Below are 22190 nucleotides of genomic sequence, written 5' to 3'. Positions count from 1 at the left end.
GCCCTTTTGCCAACATAAAGAGCAAGAACGCAGCGAGCAAGAGTGATACAAAAGAATTTTACTCCCTAGGGAAGTGTCTAATTTCTGGCCCAGAGTCTCAGAGTTCACAGAGTGCTGTAAGCCAGTAAGGCATCCCTCAAAGCTCATGTATTTCAGGAAGTAAGTCCGTGATTCATTAAGGAAAAAAGCTGTCCTTTCTCCCCATTATGGATGTACTTTGAATTTATTAGGGAGTAAAGGAAAACTGGTGAAATTATGTAGTATTTTTGTTATGCTATTGAATTTTGTGTAAAAGATATGCATTCTATATTTTTAGTTTTTTTCCTTCAGGATTGGAATGTTTTTGTGGGGGAATTTGAGAATATTATTTTTTGAAATTAGACACACTGAGGAGCAGGTTATTTCAGTACTAGGAATGCTTTTGTCCCATGTGAAAGCGATGTTCCTTCTGTTTGTTTTAAAAATACTGGCTTTTAATCTCCTTGGGTGGAAAACATTAGATTTTTTTTTAAAGGCAAATTTGCTCTATAGCTGTTTCCACCCTTACAATCAAACAGGCTTTGTTCTTCAAGAATAATTCACAGTAAATAATGCAATACCTCTGAAAGTAGTTCCCTATGGAAAGTCAGAATTAATTTAAACCAGAATTCTGACATGTAGATAAGTTCCAAATTACATTTGGAAATTTTTTTTTTAAATTATATTTTTCTTTTTTCTAATCCTTTACATTGTAAAGCTTTTTTCATTAATTGGGCATTTATTCCGTGTCTATTATGGGCAAAACACTGTGCTAAGCAGAGTCAGGGATGATTTTATAAAGGGTTATTTAATTCCTTCAATATTTATTAAATATCTATAGGGTATAGAGCACTGTGACAGACACTATAGTAAATAATTCCTAACCTCTAGGAACTAGCAGTCTTGTATTTGAGGGAGAGTAGATATACACACATGAAATAAATAAGTAGTGTAGAAGTTAAATGCCTGAGTGACTTAAGTTCTCTGAACTTAAGTTCAGAGAAGGTCAAGATCAGTATGAAGGAAAATGATAGTAAAATGAGTCACAGAATAGACAGAACCTGAAATGGGCTCTGAAGATTGTTAGTATTCGAATAGTGTTAGGGGAGATGGAAGGCAAAGGACCCGGAGGTTCTACAGAACATGTTAAATTATGAAAAGTGGTGGTGAGGCTAATGCCTGTATACTAAGGGAACAGATCATCCTCTCCTTGATCATCAGGTTGAGGACAGTGGGAGAAGGGGAAGACATGTGGAGATGTTGGTACCTGAGGGGAGAACCTTGGTTCAGTAAAGACAAAAAAGTTAGTAAGAGAATTAGATAAACCTAGCTGAAGGAGTTTGGGCAAATTGTGTAACTTCTCTTAACCTCAATTTTATTATCAGTAAAACTGTGCCAACCTCATAGTTTAGTATAAGGATTAGAAAGAATATATGTAAAGCATTTAGAACAATGCCTGCAATATGAATAAGCACTATAATATTCAAACTATTCCCATTAAAATAGAGAAATAATAGGCCTCACAGTATCCACTGAGATTTGGGTTCTAGTAGGAGTGAACTGGAAACTTTGAAATCAAATTATTTATATAATACCAATTTTTTTATTTTTTTATTTATTTTTATTTTTTTGATAGCAAGTCTTGCTCTGTTGCCCAGACTGGAGTGCAGTGGCTCGATCTTGGCTCACTGCAGCCTCCGCCTCCCAGACTGAAGTGATTCTCCTGCCTCAGCCTCCTGAGTAACTGGGATTACAGGCACGTTCCACCACACCTGGCTAATTTTTTGTATTTTTAGTAGAGACAGGGTTTCACCATGTTAGCCAGGATGGTCTTGATCTCCTGATCTCGTGATCCACCTGCCTCAGCCTCCCAAAGTGCTGGGATTACAGGTGTGAGCCACTGTGCCTGGCCCTCCAATGTGTATTTTTTAATCTGTTAATTGATCTTTTCTTTTTATGCATCTGGATTTTTAGTTTTAGCAATCCTATCTTTATACCAAGATTAAGTAATTTGCCTGCATTTTCTACTAATATTTCTGTGGTTTCATTTTTTTTTTACGTATAGATTTATGGTCTATTTGAAATTTACTTTTGTATAAAATGTCAGGTGTAGATCAACTTTTATATTTTTTTCCAAAAGGCCATCTAGTTATTTCACCACCATTTAGTCTGTCTTTTTCCCACTGCTTTGAATTGCTGAAGTTTTTTTTGTGCCTAGATCTGTTTCTAGCTGTTTATTCTGTTCCATTGGTCTTTTTTTTTAATGTACAAATAACATGATTTTTAAATTAGAGGTTTTTTTGTTTGTTTGTTTGTTTGTTTGTTGAGACAGAGTCTTGCTTTGTCATCCAAGCTAGAGTGCAGTGGCGCGATCTTGGGTTGTTGCAACCTCTGCTTTTCAGGTTCATGCAGTTCTCCTGCCTCAGCCTCCCAAGTAGCGAAGATTACAGGCCTGTGCCACCGTGCCTGGCTAATGGTTTTTTTGCATTTTTAGTAGTGACAGGGTTTCACCATATCGGCCAGGTTGGTCTCAAACTCCTGATCTCAGGTGATCCACCTGCCTTGGCCTCCCAAAGTGTTGGGATTACAGGGGTGAGCCACCGTGCCCAGCCTTAATTAGAGGTTTTGTTGGTGTTTCAATATGTGGTGGGGCTGTTCCCCTCTCATTCCTCTTCTTTTTCAGGGTTAAACTCAACTTGCCTAGCTCCAGAAAAAAACTGCTTTGTTTTTTAGTGGAATTGCACTATGTTTATCAATTTACTTAGGAATAATTGAATCTTTGTGATGAGTTAGGCTGTTGAAGTTTGAAGTATTATTTTGTATCTTTCAGCTGTATTTAAAACTTTTCCTCTTATAGATTTTTTACATTTCAGGCTAAATTGATTCCTAAATTATTCTATCTTTTTTATTATGGAATTCTAAATGGAGTTTTCTCTTCCATTATCTTCTTTTTTGTTTATCTGTATATATTAAGGATATTGATATTTTAAATTGAGGTAAAATATACATGACATATAATTTACCATTTTGATCCTTTTAAAGTATATAGTTCAGTGGCATTAAGTATGTTCATAGTATTGCACAACCATCACCACTATTTAGCTCCTGAGCTTTTCATCACTCCGAACAGAAACGCTGAACCTGTTAAGCAGTCACTCCTTGTTCCTTCTCCTCAGCCCCTGGTGACCAAAAATGTGTTTTCTGTGTCTACAAATTTTCCTAGTCTGTGTATTTTATATAAATGGAGTCATACAAATGTGGCCTTTTGTGTCTGGTTTCTTTCTTTTAGCATAATTTTTCAATTTATGTTGTACCATGTATTAGTTCTCCATTCCTTTTTAAGGCTGAATAATATTCTGTTGTGTGGATATACCACATTTTGTTGATTCATTCATCCCCTGTTAGGCATTTCTGTTTTTTCCTACCTTTTTGGCTATTGTGAATAATGTTGCTGTGAACAAAAAGCTGTTGATTTTTTTTTGTGTTAATTTCATATATTTTAACCTTACTGGCTTTTTTTTTGTTTGAATTCTGTCATTGGATCTTTTGGTATTTCTAGATTTATGATCACATGTTCTACAAGTAGAGATAGTTTTACTTCTTCTTTGCCAGTTCTTATGTCTCTACTTGCTTTTTGTTGCCTAGTTGCACTGGCTAATAACACACCAAATACAATGTTAAATACTACTGGAGATAGTGGGTATTCTTGCCTTGCTCCGGAACTTGGTAAGAATGCTTTAGGTTTTTCTCCATTATTAAGATACTGACTTTAGGATACAGTGTCTCTATCTCTACCTGTATCTACACGCACAATTTTTCTTGTAATTTTGTGTGTAATTTTTGTTGAAAACACTTCTGCCTGAGACACTGAGGTTCACTTTTATTTTCATTTACCCAAGTATTGCTAGTTTGCCTCTTATATTTTCTAGGTTTTCTGTAACTTTCTTTTTTTCCTCTAATTGAACAGATGAAATTGATTTTGAAGAGAATATGGAATTAACCTTTGTGATTTTCATTTGTTCCCCTCATCCTACTCCCAACTGCTGCAACTCTACTGCTACCCCTGGCCATCTTTATTATGTTTCTAATTCTCACATCCCTTTACTAACAATAGGACAGTTCCAGGATTTTATGGCTTCTCATACCTCTCCAGATAAAGTTAACTTTCTTAGTATAGCACATTAGGTACTCAGTCCTCTGTTACCTGTGTACTTTCCAAATTTCCATCATTTCTCTCAGTTCTTCAGGTATTCTGAATTATTGCCATCCTTAGAGCATACTATGCTATTTTCTGGCTCTTCCTTTTCCACATGCGAGTCTTCCTGCTTTAATCTAGCTACAAGTCAAGTGTCAAGTTTTATTTTTCCTTAAAGTGTGCCTGCTTTAAGAGGGTTGTCGCACATCCTCTTGCAAGCAGTCTGCATAGCTACTGCTTCTCAGAGTTTCTTGCTCCTTTTAGCACTCCCTGTGGGACACCACTTGCTTTACTAGTGGTCTTTCTGTGGAGTTCTGGGACATAGTCCCATTGATAGAATATGGCTGCCAAAGTTTGTTTTAGTGCCCTTTTGTATTCCTCTGGCAACCTGGAATGTCTCTATCATAGCGTTATACCACACTAGCTGATTTACTTGTCCCTTTTCCGAGTACGTGTAATTTAGTAACTAATCAATGCAATTTTTTTTTTTTTTTTTTTTTTTTTTTTTTTTGTGGAGACAGGGTCTTGCACTGTCACCTAGGCTGGTCTCAAATTCCTGGACTAAAGAGATCCTCCCACCTTCACCCGCTTGAGTAGCAAGAACTATACACGTACCACCGCACTTGGCTGATTATTTTTTAATTTTTTTGTAGAGACAGGATATTACTCTGTTGCCCAGGTTGGTCCCAAACTCCTGCTCTCAAGCGATCCTCTCACTTTGGCCTCCAAAAGTGCTGGGATTATAGGTGTGAGCCCTTATGCCTGGCTCCAATAAATGTTTATTGAATAATAAGTGAATAGTAAAGCAAATTGGGATCTGTTATCTTCTTCTTCTTCTTCTTCTTTCTTCTTTCTTCTTTTCTTTTGTCTTCTTCCTTTTTTAATTTTTTAATTTTTTATTTTATTTTATTATTATTTTTTTTTGGACAGAGTCTTGCCCTGTTATCTAGGCTGGAGTGCAGTGGCATGATCATGGCTCACTGCAGCCTGAACTCCCTGGATTCAATTGATTCTCTGGCCTCAGCCTCCCGAGTAGCTGTAACTATAGGTGTGCACCACCATTCCTGTCTAATTTTTTTAAAATTTTTATTTGTGGAGATGGGGTCTTGCTATGTTGCCCAGGATGGTCTCAAACTCCTGAGCTCAAGCAACCCTCTCACCTCAGCCTCCCAAACACGGGGATTACAGGCGTGAGCCATTGTGCCTTGCCCTTCTTGATTTTACTCTGTCTTTCAAGATTCCTTACTGATTAGGTTAAGATTTCATAGAGAGAGCCAGTTTATTTTCTAGTGATTAATTGTGGTTCCTACAGTTAAATTTCTTTTTATTTCAAATTAAGTTTTGTATTGTAAGCACCTTGATTAGGCAAAAAGGAGCAGAGGGCTGCTGAGGCCCAGGTCACAATTAGTATTTCCTGTCACCACTGGAGATGCGCTGCATACAGCTTTCTGTCATGAGGAGGTAAGACAGAAACTGAAATAAGTGAGTATCCATGAGAGACAGTGCCTTCTCATGCAGTAAATGGTAGACCGTGCTATTCATTATATCATTGATTGAACCGGTTGTTTATTTTGGTAAAAAGTAAAGTCTTTTTTACATCTAAGAACCCCTCTATTGGCAGTGTCATTTCTGTTTAAAAGTAGGAATGAAGAATTAGTGAGGAGTGGAGGAAGAGAAATTATACAGAGAAAGCATATTTTTCTTTTCTAAATTTGTGTATTTATGTGTAAGTCTATAGGAAATTCATGAAATACTCTGAAATTTATGTGTTCTACTTTACGTAAAGCTTCTATGTGAGAGGATTTAAAAATCAATGTGCACATTCAGATCTAAGCTGTTTGGCTCACTGTTGCCCTATCTATCTTATTTATATTTTGGCTGTTTTAGCACATGTATCTTTTGAAGAGCTCGAAGAAGTGGTTGTCAGCAAAAGTTTGTTTTCTTTGCGTAAAGGGAAATTAATATAATGCCTCTATGTTTCATGATCAAATATATTGTTTGACCTCTTCCATAGAAATTTCAAGAAATTGCTGAAAAAAATATGGAAAAATTGAACCATATTGAGAAGTCACATGAACAGTTGGTTCTCGAAAATTCACACTTCAAAAAACTGTTATCACAGACTCAAAGGGAACAGACATCCTTGCTGGCAGCCTGTGCATTGATGGCTGGTGCCTTATATCCCCTCTATAGCCGATCATGCGCCTTGTCTACACAGAGAGATTTTCTCCAGGAGCAGGTCAACACCTTTGAGTTGTTCAAATTGGAAATTAGAACTCTAGCCCAGGCTTTGTCAACTGTAGAGGAAAAGAAGCAAGAGGAAGCCAAGATGAAAAAGAAAATATTCAAAGGATTGATACGTATATTTCGGAAAGTTGTTATTGCAATTTTGGCAGCAAACAGACTCAAGATTTTGGGCCAATCATGTGCCTCTCTTTTTACCTGGATGGAGAGTTTCAAAGAAGGCATAGGCATGTTAGTGTGCACAGGAGAGCCCAAAGACAAGCATCAATTTCCAAGTAAGATAATTTGTGCTTTTAAAAATATAGGTTGCATGTAAGTGAAATATACAGTGTGACTATATCTGGCTATTATGGAAAAACTTTAAAAAAATCATGTAATATGCCAAATAATATAACATAGTCTCCATATGTATGTATATGTGTGTATGGATAAGTGAATATTTTGTATAAATTAGGCTGGTTTTTTTTTTTTAAGCGAAGGTGACAAATACATATAATTTGAACTTTGTCTTGTTTTATATTGGAATCCTCTGCAGTAAAGCAAAGAGTTTATACAGTGATTTTTCAGTTATGTCAATCAAAAACTGCCCTATTTCAAATTATCAGTATGATTTATTTTCAGTTTCTATGAATAAGTATGAAATGGGTTAAAAATATATTGAAGAATTGTATGAAAATGAGACAAATGTAAATTTTCCAGTTGTTTTTGAATGCTTAACTATTTTGAAGAAATGACTTGTTTTTATTTTTAAAAAGCAGACTATTAAGTAGTGTAAGTACAACCAAAGAAAATTTCTTTTTTCTGTTTTTTTGGTGTCATTTACAGTTATTTGTAAATTAGGTTGAGCTAATCTAACATTTCTTAATAGATTTTTCCACAGTAGGCAATGTTCACAATAGGGTTTGATCTGTTTCTTAAATAGCTGAACACTGCTATGAATTTTAAATATAGATTTTAATAAAGTTTTGTAGAATTTTACAATGGATTTTTTCAATTTTATAGAACATCAAAAGGAGCAGTTGCGTTGTTTACAAGCGCTCAGTTGGCTCACCAGTTCTGACCTTCTTGCTGCAATAATCAGTTCTATGACTGAATTACAAGATGTCATTGGTAAAACAGGTATGGTTCCTTCTTTTATGTCCTTGCAAAATACATTTAAGAACAAATGTCCAGAAATTCTTTATGGCACAAATTCTAATAAACTGTATAGGGAGAAAATAAATTTATTTTTATCTTTATTTTATTCAGTCACGGAGAGATTAATTCTGTACTTAATGATGTAAATTAATATAAATTTTGTCTTTATGGGGAAATGACTTTTCTTGGTGAATGTATCCACCTTATTTTTTTTTTCTTTCTATCTGTTTTTCCTATGGAAAGCTCATCATTAGCTTTTTATTAAGTAATACTGGCAATGTTCTTTCATATGTTTTGGCCTTGTTTCACTTCTGCTTGTGGCTGTAAATTTCATAAGCTTGAGTAATGTGAGAGCCAGTAGAAAATTTTTCTCTCTCTTTTTGTGATTTTTTTTTTTTACTTTTTCTAGTGTATTTTAGATACAATTAATTCGGATAGTCTGCTCCTTCCCACCTGGTGTGGAACCACCTATTATCAGCGATTTACAAAGGTTTAAAATGCAAGTTTTTAAAAATGATTCAGATTGCATGATATTTTGTCTGACAGGTTCAATGAAAACTAATTGGACTAATTATGGTCATTTCAGACACATTAGTTGTTAAAATTGTGTAATGGACTTGTTAAGGTTTGCCTGTTTAATGAAATGTAAGCCTGGATATAATGATAATTTGGGATTTAATTAGACATTTCCACTGTGCAAATATAGATCATACATTGTGATTTCAAATATCTAAACCTAGACTTTTGTAGTAGGAAACTTAAAGATTATTTTTAAGTTGTGGCCATTGATGTTGGTAAGCAATGTGCATATTTAATGTGTTGGCAGAACCTCAAAATACTGGGTTTGGAGTCTGAAATAAAATTCTGAACTAAATATATTTTAAGAATTTTGGTATTATAACTTTAAAGCAGAACTGGACATTCTTGAAAAAGCTCAGAAATAGTTTTAGATTTGGTTTAAGAAACAGGTGATTTGAGTGCTTCCAAGATGGCCAAATAGGAACAGCTCCAGTATGCAACTCTAGCAAGATCTATGCAGAAGATGGGTGATTTCTGCGTTTCCAACTGAGGTACCTTGTTCATCTCATTCAGACTGGTTGGACAGTGGGTACAGCCCACGGAGGGTGAGCTGAAGCAGGGCGGGGCGTCACCTCATCCGGGAAGTGCAAGGGGTCGGGGGATTTCCCTTTCCTAGCCAAGGGAAGCTGTGAGAGACTGTACTGGCAGGAATGGTACACTTCCGCTCAAATACTCCGCTTTTTCCACAATCTTCACAACTGGCAGGCCAGGAGATTCTCTCCAGTGCCTGGCTTGGCAGGTCCCATGCCCATGGAGCCCAGCAATCTAATATCCATTGACTTGAAATCCTTGTTGCTAGCGCAGCAGTCTGTGAACGACCTGGGATGCTGGAGCTTGGTGGGAGGAGGGGCGTCCACCATTGCTGAGGCTTGAGTAGGTGGTTTTATGCTCACAGTGTAAACAAAGCTGCTGGGAAGTGTGAACTGGGCGGAGCCCACCGCAGCTCGCCAAGACTGATTGCCTCTGTAGATTCCAGCTCTGAGGACATGGCATATCTGATCAAAAGGCAGCAGCCCTAGTCAGGGACTTATAGATAAAAACCGTCATTTTCCTGGGACAAAGGCCCTGGGGGAAGGGGCAGCTGTGGGCACAGCTTCTGCAGACTTAAACGTCCCTGCCTGACAGCTCTGAAGAGAGCAGTGGTTCTCCCAGCACATTTGAGCTCTAATAATGGGCAGACTGCCTCCTCAAGTGGGTCCATGACCACCGCGTAGCCTGACTGGGAGACACCTCCCAGTAGGGGCCGACGGACAACTCTTACAGGAGAACTCTGGCTGGCATCTGGCAGGTGCCCCTCTGGGACGATGCTTCCAGAGGAAGGATAAGGCAGCAATACTTGCTGTTTTATAGCCTCCACTGCTGATACCCAGGCAGACAGGGTCTGGACTGGACGTCTGGCAGACTCCACCAGATCTGAGATTGAGGTGCCCATTAGAAGGAAAATTAACAAACAGAAAGGAATAGCTTCAACATCAAGAAAAAGGACATCCACACCAAAACCCCATCCATAAGTCACCAACATCAAAGACCAAAGGTAGAGAAAACCACAAAGATGGGGAGAAACCAGAGCAGAAAGGCTGAAAATTCCCAAAACCAGAACACCTCTTCTCCTCCGAAAGATCACAACTCCTTGCCAGCAGGGGAACAAAATTGGATGGAGAATGACTTGGACGAGTTGACAGATGTAGGGTTCAGAAGATGAGTAATAACAAACTTCTTCGAGCTAAAGAATGTTCTAACCCATTGCAAGGAAGCTAAAAATCTTGAAAAAAGGTTAAAGGAGTGCTAACTAGAATAACCAGCGTAGAGAAGAACATAAATGACCTGATGCAGTGAAAAAACACAGCATGAGAAATTCATGAAGCATACACAAGCTTCAATAGCCAATTCGATCAAGCGGAAGAAAGGATATCCATGATTGAAGATCAAATTAATGAAATAAAATGAGAAGACAAGATTAGAGAAAAAAGAGTAAAACAAATGAACAAAGCCTCCAAGAAATATGGGACTATGTGAAAAGACCAAATCTACGTTTGATTGGTGTACCTGAAAGTGATGAGGAGAGTGGAACGAACTTAGAAAACACTCTTCAGGATATTATCCAGGAGAACTTCCCCAACCTAGCAAGGCAGGCCAACATTCAAATTCAGGAAGTACAGAGAACACCACAAAGATATTCCTTGAGAAGAGCAACCCCAAGACACATAGTCGTCAGATTCACCAATGTTGAAGTAAAGGAAAAAATGTTAAGGGCAGCCAGAGAGAAAGGTTGGGTTACCCACAAAGGGAAGCCCATCAGACTAACAGTGGATCTCTTGGCAGAAACCCTACAGCCAGAAGAGAGTGGGAGGCCAATGTTCAACATTCTTAAAGAAAAGAATTTTCAACTCAGAATTTCATATACAGCCAAACTAAGCTTCTTAAATGAAGGAGAAATAAAATCCTTTACAGACATGCAAATGCTGAGAGATTTTGTCACCAACAGGTCTGCCTTACAAGAGCTCCTGAAGGAAGCACTAAACATGGAAAGGAAGAACAGGTACCAGCCACTGCAAAAACATGCCAAATTGTAAAGACCATCGACGCTATGAAGCAAATGCATCAACTAATGGGCAAAATAACCAGTTAACGTCATAATGACAGGATCAAATTCACACATAACAATATTAACCTTAAATGTAAATGGGTTAAATGCCTCAAGTAAAAGACACAGACTGGCAAATTGGATAGAGAGTCAAGACCCATTGGTATGCTGTATTCAGGAGAACCATCTCACATGCAAAGACGCAGATAGGCTCAAAATAAAGGGATGGAGGAAGATCTACCAAGCAAATGGCAATCAAAAAAGGCAGGGGTTGCTGTCCTAGTCTCTGATAAAACAGACATTAAACCAACAAAGATCAAAAGAGACAAAGAAGGCCATTACATAATGGTAAAGGGATCAATTCAACAAGAGCTAACTATCCTAAATATATATGCACCCAATACAGGAGCACCCAGATTCATAAAGCAAGTCCTTAGAGACCTACAAAGAGACTTAGACTCCCACACAATAATAATAGGAGACTTTAACACTCCACTGTCAATATTAGACAGATCGAGACAGAAAATTAACAAGGATATCCAGGAATTGAACTCAGCTCTGGACCAAGCAGACCTAATAGACATCTACAGAACTCTCCAGCTCAAATCAACAGAATATATTCTTCTCAGCACCACATCGCACTTATTCTAAAATTGACCACATAATTGGAAATAAAACACTCCTCAGCAAATGTAAAAGAACAGAAATCACAACAAACTGTCTCTCAGACCACAGTGCAATCAAATTAGAACTCAGGATTAAGAAACTCACTCAAAGCCGGGTGCGGTGGCTCAAGCCTGTAATCCCAGCACTTTGGGAGGCCGAGACGGGCGGATCACGAGGTCAGGAGATTGAGACCATCCTGGCTAACACGGTGAAACCCCATCTGTACTAAATACAAAAAACTAGCCGGGCGAGGTGGTGGGCGCCTGTAGTCCCAGCTACTCGGGAGGCTGAGTCAGGAGAATGGCATAAACCCGGGAGGTGGAGCTTGCAGTGAGCTGAGATCCGGCCACTGCACTCCAGCCTGGGCAACAGAGCGAGACTCCGTCTCAAAAAAAAAAAAAAAAAAAAAAAAGAAACTCACTCAAAATCGCACAACTACATGGAAACTGAACAACCGGCTCCTGAATGACTACTGGGTAAATAACAAAATGAAGGCAGAAATAAAGATGTTCTTGGAAACCAATGAGAACAAAGACATAGTGTACCAGAATCTCTGGGACACATTTAAGGAAGTAAGTAGAGGGAAATATATAGCACTAAACACCCACAAGAGAAAGCAGGAAAGATCAAAATCAGTGCCCTAACATCACAATTAAAAGAACTAGAGAAGCAAGAGCAAACAAATTCAGAAGCTAGCAGAAGGCAAGAAATAACTAAGATCAGAGCAGAACTGAAGGAGATAGAGACACAAAAAACCCTTCAAAAAATCAATGAATCCAGGAGCTGGTTTTTTGAAAAGATCAACAAAATAGACCACTAGCAAGACTAATAAGGAAGAAAAGAGAGAAGAATCAAATAGATGCAATAAAAAAATGATAAAGGGAATATCACCACTGCTCCCACACAAATACAAACTACCATTGGATAATACTATAAACACCTCTACAAAAATAAATTAGAAAATCTAGAACAAATGGATAAATTCCTGGACACATACACCCTCCCAAGACTAAACCAGGAAGAAGGTGAATCTCTGAATAGATCAATAACAGGTTCTGAAATTGAGGCAATAATTAATAGCCTACCAACTGAAAAAAGCCCAGGACCAGATGGATTCACAACTGAATTCTACTAGACGTACAAAGAGGAGCTGGTACCATTCCTTCTGAAACTATTCCAATCAGTAGAAAAAGAGGGAATCCTCCCTAACTCATTTCATAAGGCCAGCATCATCCTGATACCAAAGCCTGGCAGAGATACAACAAAAAAAGAGAATTTTAGACCAATATCCCTGATGAACATCAGTGTGAAAATCCTCAATAAAATACTGGCAGACCGAATCCAGCAGCACATCAAAAAGCTTATCCACCAAGATCAAGTCAGCTTCATCCCTGGGATGCAAACCTGGTTCAACATAGGCAAATTAATAAACAAAATCCATCACATAAACAGAACCAAAGACAAAAACCACATGATTATCTCAATAGATGCAGAAAAGGCCTTCGACAAAATTCAGCAGCCCTTCATGCTAAAAACTCTCAATAAACTAGGTATCGATGGAATGTGTCTCATAATAATAAGAGCTATTTATGACAAACCCACAGCCAATATCATACTGAATGGGCAAAAACTGAAAGCATTCCCTTTGAAAAGCAGCACAAGACAAGGATACCCTCTCTCACCACTCTTATTCAACATAGCATTTTAAGTTCTGGCCAGGGCAATCAGGCAAGAAAAAGAAAGGGTATTCCATTAGGAAGAGAGGAAGTCAAATTGCCTCTGTTTGCAGACGACATGACTGTATATTTAGAAAACCCCATTGTCTCAGCCAAAATCTCCTTAAGCTGAGAATCAACTTCAGCAAAGTCTCAGGATACAAAATCAATGTGCAACAATCACAAGCATTCCTATACACCAATAACAGACAGAGAACGAAATCATGAGTGATCTCCCATGCACTTCCAGTTGCTAGAAAGAGAATAAAATACCTAGGAATCCAACTTACAAGGGATGTGAAGGACCTCTTCAAGGAGAACTACAAACCATTGCTTAAGGAAGTAAAAGAGGACACAAACAAATGGAAAAACATTCCATGCTCATGGGTAGGAAGAATCAATATTGTGAAAATGGCCATACTGCCCAAAGTAATTTATAGATTCAGTGCTATCCACATCAAGCTGCCATTGACTTTCTTCACTGAATTGGGAAAAACTACTTTAAATTTCATATGGAACCAACAAGAGCCCGCATAGCCAAGATGATCCTAAGGAAAAAGAACAAAGCTGGAGGCATCACGCTACCTGACTTCATACTACAAGACTACAGTAATCAAAACAGCATGGTACTGGTACCAAAACAGATACATAGACCAATGGAACAGAACAGCGGCCTCAGAAATAACACCACACGTCTACAACCATCTGATCTTTGACAGGCCTGACAAAAACAAGCAATGGGGAAAGGATTCTGTATTTAATAAATGGTGCTGGGAAAACTGGCTAGCCATATGCAGAAAGCTGAAACTGGATCCCTTCCTTACACCTTACACAAAAATTAACTCAAGATGGACTAAAGACAAATGTAAGACCTAAAATCCCTAAAAGAAAACCTAGGCCATACCATTCAGGACATTGGCATGGGCAAAGACTTCATGACTAAAACACCAAAAGCAATGGCAACAAAAGCTAAAATAGACAAATGGGATCTAATTAAACTGAAGAGCTTCTGCAGAGCAGAAGAAACTATTATGAGAGTGAACAGGTAACCTACTGAATGGGAGAAAATTTTTGCAATTTATCCATGTGACAAAGGTTTAATATCCAGAATCTATGAAGAACTTAAACAAATTTACAAGAAAAAAACAACCCCATCAAAAAGTGGGCAAAGGATATGAACAGACACTTCTCAAAAGAAGACATTTGTGCAACCAACAATCATGAAAAAATGCTCATCATCACTGGTCATCAGAGAAATGCAAATCAAAACCACAATGAGTTACCATCTCACAGCAGTTAGAATGGTGATCATTAAAAAGTCAGGAAACAACAGATGCCGGACAGGATGCGGAGAAATAGAAATGCTTTGACACTGTTGGTGGGATTGTAAATTAGTTCAACCATTGTGGAAGACAGTGTGGCGATTCCTCAAGGATCTAGAACTAGGAATACCATTTGACCCAAGTAATTCTATTACTGGGTATATACCCAAAGGATCATAAGTCATGCTGCTATAAAGGCACATGCACACGTATGTTTATTGTGGCACTATTCACAATAGCAAAGACTTGGAACCAACCCTAATGTCCATCAATAATAGACTGGATAAAGACAATGTTGTACATATACACCATGAAATACTATGCAGCCACAAAAAGGGATGAGTTCATGTCCTTTGCAGGATCATGGATGAAGCTGGAAACCATCATTCTGAGCAAACGATCACAAGGACAGAAAACCAAACAGCACATGTTCTCACTAATAAGTAGCAGTTGAACAGTGAGAACACATGGACACAGGAAGGGGAACATCACACACCAGGGCCTGTCGGGGGTGTGGACTGGGAGAGGGATAGCATTAGGAGAAATACGTAATGTAAATGATGAATTGATGGTGCAGCAAACCAACACGGCTCATGTATACCTATATAACAAACCTGCACATTTTGCACATATACCCCAGAACTTAAAAGTATATATATATATAAAGAAAAGAAACAGGAGATTTATGTTACCAATATTCTTTGTAAGTATGACGCTTAAAAGTAGATTACTTTCTTAAGCTATCATCTTGTTTATGTTATTAATTTATTTAATGTATTTTTTCTTGTCACTGTGTTATATATATATTCTAGGAGATAAAATGTGTGAATTGGTCTGATACTATAGAAAATGTGCACAATTGTTAGAGAACAAGAATGACAACTCATGAGCGACTTCAAGCAGAATATAATTAAGGATGAAATGAAGAGGTACAGCTTTTAATGCTACGAGAATCTACAGAAGGTGCTGCTCAGTGTGGGCTTATGAGTATAGGGAAGGCTTCAGGGAGGAACTTGTGATTTAGCTAGGCTTAGAATGATGGCAGGTTAGAGAGGAGAGATGGCATTCAGACTAAGGGCATGGTTAAGCAGAGATACAGAGGTGGGAATAAACAAAGAATGGAAAGAACAGACATTAAAGGGATGAGAATGAAAATCCATGCCTAGCAGACCTGGCTTATAGATAGTGATTAATAAAGGATATTTTCCATTATTCATATTGGAAGAAAGATGTATCATTGGCATGGGGTCAAATTACAGAAGTTTTATAAAACGAGGCAGTAATTTCCTCTGAGCACATTCCAAAAGTGGCCCCTTACAACACTTTCAGTGTTAAAATATTGACGCAGTAATTAAGACCCTGATAAAGACATGCATAGGTAAGATTTACCAAGTAGAAGGTGGTGTCTTTACATGCTTGCCTAAATCTAGGAGCAGAGGTGCCTTTGATATTAGACCTGGCTGTGCCTCTAACAGCTAGAGGAAATAGCAAGTTCAGGAAAACTTTTTTTTTAGGGGAAGTTTTAAATGTTTGTTGGCTAAGAAACACTACTTTGAGAAGAGTAAGTGATTGTTAATAAAGGGAGAGAATTACTGATATATCACAGTCATGAGAAATACTGGAAGGAATATGGTCCAGACAGGTAGATAATGGAATATTATTGGACTAACATGAAATTATCAGTGTGGACCCTCTCTGGAGGGGTTTGTTTATGTAATATTTTTCCAGGATCATGTGTTTTCCTTTTAAGTTATATTTTTGTAGTAGAAATTTCAGGTATTTTGGCAGAAAGGATGGGAACGTATTTTCAGAAAGTTAAAGCGTATGAGTAGTTACAAAGAGATAATAATGAGAGTGATAAATATAAAACCATAAGAGCTTATATAGTCATGTGGAGTTTCCAATTTTGCATATGAATAACCTAAACAGGTAAACTTTATTGTATGGTAGAGAGAGCATTAGCTTTGAACAGAGCAGATTTGATTTTGTATCCAAATCTAGTTATCATTTATCTAATTATCAGTTGTGTGAAACTGGGCACGTTATTTAACTTTACTGGGTCTCAGATTCTTTGCCTATAAATGAAGATATTGTCTTCTTCCTGGCTGTTACGAGGATTTAGTGAGATAATACTTGTTGAGCATTGTATATAATACCTGGCATTTGGTGGGTGCTAAAAAATAGTTGTCCCCTTATTACTCATTTCACTGTGAGAGTAGAGTATAACATAAATGAGCATGCATGCACACATGCACACACACACACATACTCCTTTATACATTTTCAGGCTACTATTTATTAATCTTCTATCCTAAAATTGCTAAGCTGCTCTACAGGGGAGGCAATACTTTAGGGTTAAGTAGGAATTCTGCCTGACTTTGAATGCTGGTTCTGACACTAGCTGTGTGACCTTGGGCAAGTTATTTAGATCATGTGTGCGTCAATTTCTTTATATATAAAATGGGGGAAAGTAGTTTTACCTATCTCACAGAGTTATTTACAAGACTGAATGAATACATTTTTAAAGTACTTAGAAGAGTCTTTGATTACTGGTTTGCTTACTTTGCTTAGTTCATATATTGGTCATTATTAATATTTATTGCATTAACAGAATAATACATTTTATAAAAAATAAGATCAGATGGAAATACATTGGTTTATCTTATAATTTCAAGGTAATTTAAATATTATATGTAGCTATAAATTTTAAAAAGATGGTTCTGTTATAAATTAGCATATAAAGATCAAGGAGAAGTTTATTCTCTGAATAGAATGACATTGTATGTTTGGAAGAGGTTTGCCTTCTTTGTAATTATTGGATGACCCTATTTAAAATACCTTAATCAAATAGGAATTTTTCCTCCCAAATAAAAGAAAGTCTAGAGGTAAGTAGAAATCTAGACTGGGTCTTTCTTCTCTGCTATCCTTAATGTGTTCGTGTTTGTGCCTCTTAGTTTTAAGCTGGCTATTCTACTTTCAGGCATCAGGATTGCATTTTTGCAAGAAGGAAGAGGGAAGGGCAAAATGTGAAGGCATTCATACATTGTTGGTGGGAATGAAAAGGATACGGATGCTTTGGAAAAGAGTCTGGAAGTTCCTTAAAAAGTTAAGCATAGAGTTATCGTATGAGCCAGAAATTCAGTCCTAGGAATGTATCCAAGAGAAAGAGAAATGAAAGCATACATTCATACAAACACAAACCAATTCAAGTGTTTGTGAATTGGATACATTTACAAATGGTCATAGCATCAGTATGCGTGAGTCAAAAAGTGAAGAGAAAACCCAGATGTCTATCAACTGATTAATGGATAGATATCTAAATGATGAATAAAAAAGGAATAAAGTAATAAACTAATAAAAAAGGAATAAAGAAAATAAAAAGCAATAAAGTACTGCTACATGCTATAACGTGAATGATCCCTGAAGACATTATGCAAAGTGAAAGAGGATGGTGACAAAAGATCACATATTGCATGATTCCATTTATTTGAAATGTCTAGAGTAGACAAATCTAGAGAAAGAAAGTAGATTAGTGGTTACCCAGGGCTGGAGTGGGGGTTAAGGGAGTATGGGAAGTGACTGCTAATGGATATAGAGTTTCTTTTGGGGTTGATAAAAATGTTTTAAAATTGGTTGTGGTTATAGTTGCACAACTCCGTCAATATACTAAAAAACATTGATTTGTATACTTGAAATGGGCAAACTGTATGATGTTTAATTATATCTCAAGAAAGCTGTTACAGATGTGAAGTGATATGGCTGCTGAATATATTCCTTTATGTCAGGAAGGCAAAAACTTTCCCAGAAGCTCACCCAGCAGTCTTCTCTTCTTGTTTCATTGACCTGAACCTGAATCACATGGTTATTCCTGGCTGGCTAGCTAGAAGGTGGCAACAGAGAAGGGATGGTTTGTAGATGAATCCACTAATCAACAAACCTAACATAGAGAGGATTCACGTTCTAAAAAGCAAATGTCACTTATTACCTCCACATCTACTGCCCCGCCCTACCATTACAAAGGAAAACCGGTCAATTCAGAAAACTTGAAAAAAATAGAAAACAATAAAAATAACAGAAACAAAAAATATTTTTCTATCACTCAGCTCACACAAGAATGGTTACTGTTACTTTTTCTTTTTTAATGATTTCAACTTTTATTTTAGATCAGGGAGTACATGTGCCAATTTGTTACATGGGTATATTGTGTAATGCTGAGGTTTGGGATACGAATGATTCCATCACCCAGGTAATGAGCATAGTACCCAATAGGTAGTTTTTCAGCCCTTACCCACCTCTTTCACTCCCTGCTCTAGTAGTCCCCTGTGTCTGTTCCCATCTTTATGTCCATGTATACCCAATGCTTAGCTCCCACTTACAAGTAAAAACGTGGTATTTGTTTTTCTGTTCCTGTGTTAATTTGCTTATGATAATGGCTATTAATGGTTTGACTCTATGTCCCCACCCAAATCTCATCCTGAACTGTACTCCCATAATTCTGGTGTGTTGTGGGAGAGACCTGGTGGGAGATAATTTAATCATGGGGGTGGTTTCCCACATACTGTTCTCATGACAGTGAATAAGTCTTATAAGATCTGATGGCTTGATAAGGGGAAACCCATTCCGCTTCATTCTCCTTCTCTCTCTTGCTGCCACCATATGAGATGTGCCTTTCACCTTCCACTGTGATTGTGAGGCCTCCTTAGCCATGTGGAACTATAAGTCCAATAAACCTCTTTCTTTTGTAAGTTGCTCAGTCTCAGGTATTTATCAGCAGTGTGAAAATGGACTAATACAGTAAATTGGTACCAGTAGAGTGGGGCGTTGCTGAAAATATACCTGAAAATGTGAAAAGATACCTGAAAATGTGGAAGCGACTTTGGAACTGGGAAACAGGCAGAGGTTGAAACAGTTTGGAGGGCTCAGAAGAAGACAGGAAAATGTGGGAAAGCTTGGAACTTCCTAGAGTCTTACTGAATGGCTTTGCCTGAAAGCCTGATAGATATATGAATAAGGTCCAGGCTGAGGTGGTCTCAGATGGAGATGAGGAACTTGAAGGGTATTGGAGCAGAGATTTGGGTGGGGACACAGCCAAACCATATCATTCCACCCTGACTCCCTCCCAAATCTCATGTCCTTGTCTTTACAAGGAAGGAATTTACAAAAGAAAGAGGTTTATTTGACTTATAGTTCCACATGGCTGAGGAGGCCTCACAATTACCGTGGAAGGTGAAAGGCGCGTCTCACATGGTGGCAGCAAGAGAGAGAAGGAGAATGAAGCGGAATGGGTTTCCCCTTATCAAGCCATCAGATCTTGTAAGACTTGCTTAAACGTAAACTTGTTACGTTTTAGCAAATAGAGTGGCGGTGTTTTGCCCCTGCCCTAGAGATTTGTGGAACTTTGAACTTGAGAGAGATGATTTAAGGTATCTGGTGGAAGAAATTTCCAAGCAGCAAAGCATTCAAGAGGTGACTTGGGTACTGTTAAACGCATTTAGTTTTATAAGAGAAGCAGAGCATAAAAGTTCAGAGAATGTGCAGCCTGACAATATGATAGAAAGAAAAACCCATTTTCTGAGGAGAAATTCAAGTGGGTTGCAGAAATTTGCATAAGTAACGATTAGCTGAATCCCCAAGACTATGGGGAAAATGTCTCCAGGTCATGTCAGAGGTCTTCATGGAAGCCCTTCCCATCACAGGCCTGGAGGCTTAGGAGAAAATGGTTTAGTTGACCAGTCCCAGGGTCCCCCATGCTGTGGCCAGCCTAGGGGCTTGATTCCCTGCGTCCCAGCTGCTCCAGCCGTGGGGCTGAAAGGGGCCAACGTAGAGCTTGGGCCATGGCTTCAGAGGTGTAAGCCCCAAGCCTTGGCAACTTCCACGTGGTGTTGAGCCAACGAGTGCACAGAAGTCAAGAATTAGGGTTTGGGAACCTCTGCCTAGATTTCAGAAGATGTATGGAAATGCCAGGATACCCAGGCAGAAGTTTGCTGCAGGTGTGGGGCTCTTTTTTTTTTTTTTTTTTTTTTTTTTTTTTGAGACGGAGTCTCGCTCTGTCGCCCAGGCTTGAGCCACCGCGCCCGGCCAGGTGTGGGGCTCTTATGGAGAACTTCTGCTAGGGTGGTGAGAAAGGGAAATGTGGGGGAGGAGCCCCCACACAGAGTCGCTACTGGGGCACCTGCCTGGTGGAGCTGTGAGAAGAGGGCCACTGTCCTCCAGACCTCAGAATGGTAGATCCACTGACAGCTTGCACTGTTCACTTGGAAAAGCCACTGACACTCAGTGCCAGCCCTTGAAAACAGCCAGAGGGAGGCTGTACCCTGCAAAGCCACAGGGGCGGAGCTGCCCAGGATCATGGGAACCCACCTCTTGCATCAGCGTGACCTGGATATGAGACATGAAGTCAAAGGAGATCATTTTGGAGCTTTAACGTTTCACTGCCCTCCTGGATTTTGGACTTTCATGGGGCCTGTAACCCCTTTGTTTTGGCCAATTCCTCCCATTTGGAATGGCCGTATTTACCCAATGCCTGTACCCACATTGTATCTAGGAAGTAACTAACTTGCTTTTAATTTTACAGGCTCATAGGTGAAGGGACTTGCCTTGTCTCAGATGAGACTTTGGACTGTGGACTTTTGAGTTAATGCTGAAATGAGTTAAGACTTTGGGGGACTGTTGGGAAGGCATGATTGGTTTTGAAATGTGAGGACATGAGATTTGGGAGGGAGTCAGGGTGGAATGATATGGTTTGGCTGTGTCCCTACCGAAATCTCTGATTTGTACTCCCATAATTCCCATGTGTTGTGGGAGGGACCCAGTGGGAGATAATTGAATCATGGGGTTGGTTTCCCTCTTACTGTGGTAGTGAATAAGTCTCACAAGATTTGATGGTTTGATAAGGGGAAACCTGTTTTGCTTGAGTCTTATTTTCTCTCTGCCACTGCCATATGTGAGACGTGCCTTTTGTCTTCCACCATGATTGTGAGGCTTCCTAAGCCATGTGGAACTGTAAGCCCAATAAACCTGTTTCTTTTGTAAATTGCCCAGTCCCGGGTGTGTCTTTATCAGCAGTGTGAAAACAGACTAATAACAACGGCCTCTAGCTGTGTCCATGTTGCTGCAAAGGATATGATTTCATTCTTTTTCATTGCTGTGTATTAGGAGTAGTTACTGTTAACATTTGAATATGTATTTCCCCTCCCTCCCTCCCTCCCTCCCGCCTTCCTCCTTTCCTCCTATCCATCCACTAATAGACTTACAAATGATGTTGATAATATCATAGAGTACATAAGTTTATATCATCATTTAAAAGTCAATTTGATATAACATCGGACTTACAGAAAAGTGGCAAGTACATAACAAAGAGCTTTTCTTTTTGCTGAACAGTTTGAGAGCTGGTTGATAGTATGATGCTGTGCCACTCCCTCTTGTTTTAGTGTGCATTTCAAAGACTGCTTATTTTAGTGTGCATTTCAAAGTTGCATTCTGGTTATTCTCCTGTATAACCAGAATGCAACTGTCAACATTAGGAAATCAACATGGATACATTACTGTCTTTCAGATACCATGAAACTTTCCCTAGTTGTCCCAACGGCGTTCTTTATATAGCAAAAGGATGTAGTTTAGAATTATGTGTTGCATTTAATCATGTTTTTTTAGTCTCCTGTATGGAAGAGTTCCTCAGTCTTTTCTTGGCCACGATCTTGGCTTTCTTGAAGATTGCAGGCCAGTTATTT

At 38.5% G+C, this 22190-nt stretch overlaps 1 protein-coding gene across 3 annotated transcripts in view; it reads left to right on the top strand.

Annotated features, from left to right (window-relative positions):
- Positions 1 to 22190, top strand: part of CCDC171 (coiled-coil domain containing 171) — a 387879-nt gene that overhangs the window by 158223 nt on the left and 207466 nt on the right. For all 3 annotated transcript variants that reach the window (XM_015117649.3, XM_028835151.2, XM_015117650.3), the window contains exons 17-18: positions 6228 to 6732; positions 7460 to 7576. In XM_015117649.3, the coding sequence (XP_014973135.3) occupies positions 6228 to 6732; positions 7460 to 7576 (622 nt within the window). The remainder of the gene's footprint in view (positions 1 to 6227; positions 6733 to 7459; positions 7577 to 22190) is intronic.

Source organism: Macaca mulatta, chromosome 15, assembly GCF_049350105.2.
Source record: "Macaca mulatta isolate MMU2019108-1 chromosome 15, T2T-MMU8v2.0, whole genome shotgun sequence".
Lineage (NCBI taxonomy): Eukaryota > Metazoa > Chordata > Mammalia > Primates > Cercopithecidae > Macaca > Macaca mulatta.
This window is presented reverse-complemented; position numbering and strand designations above follow the sequence as displayed.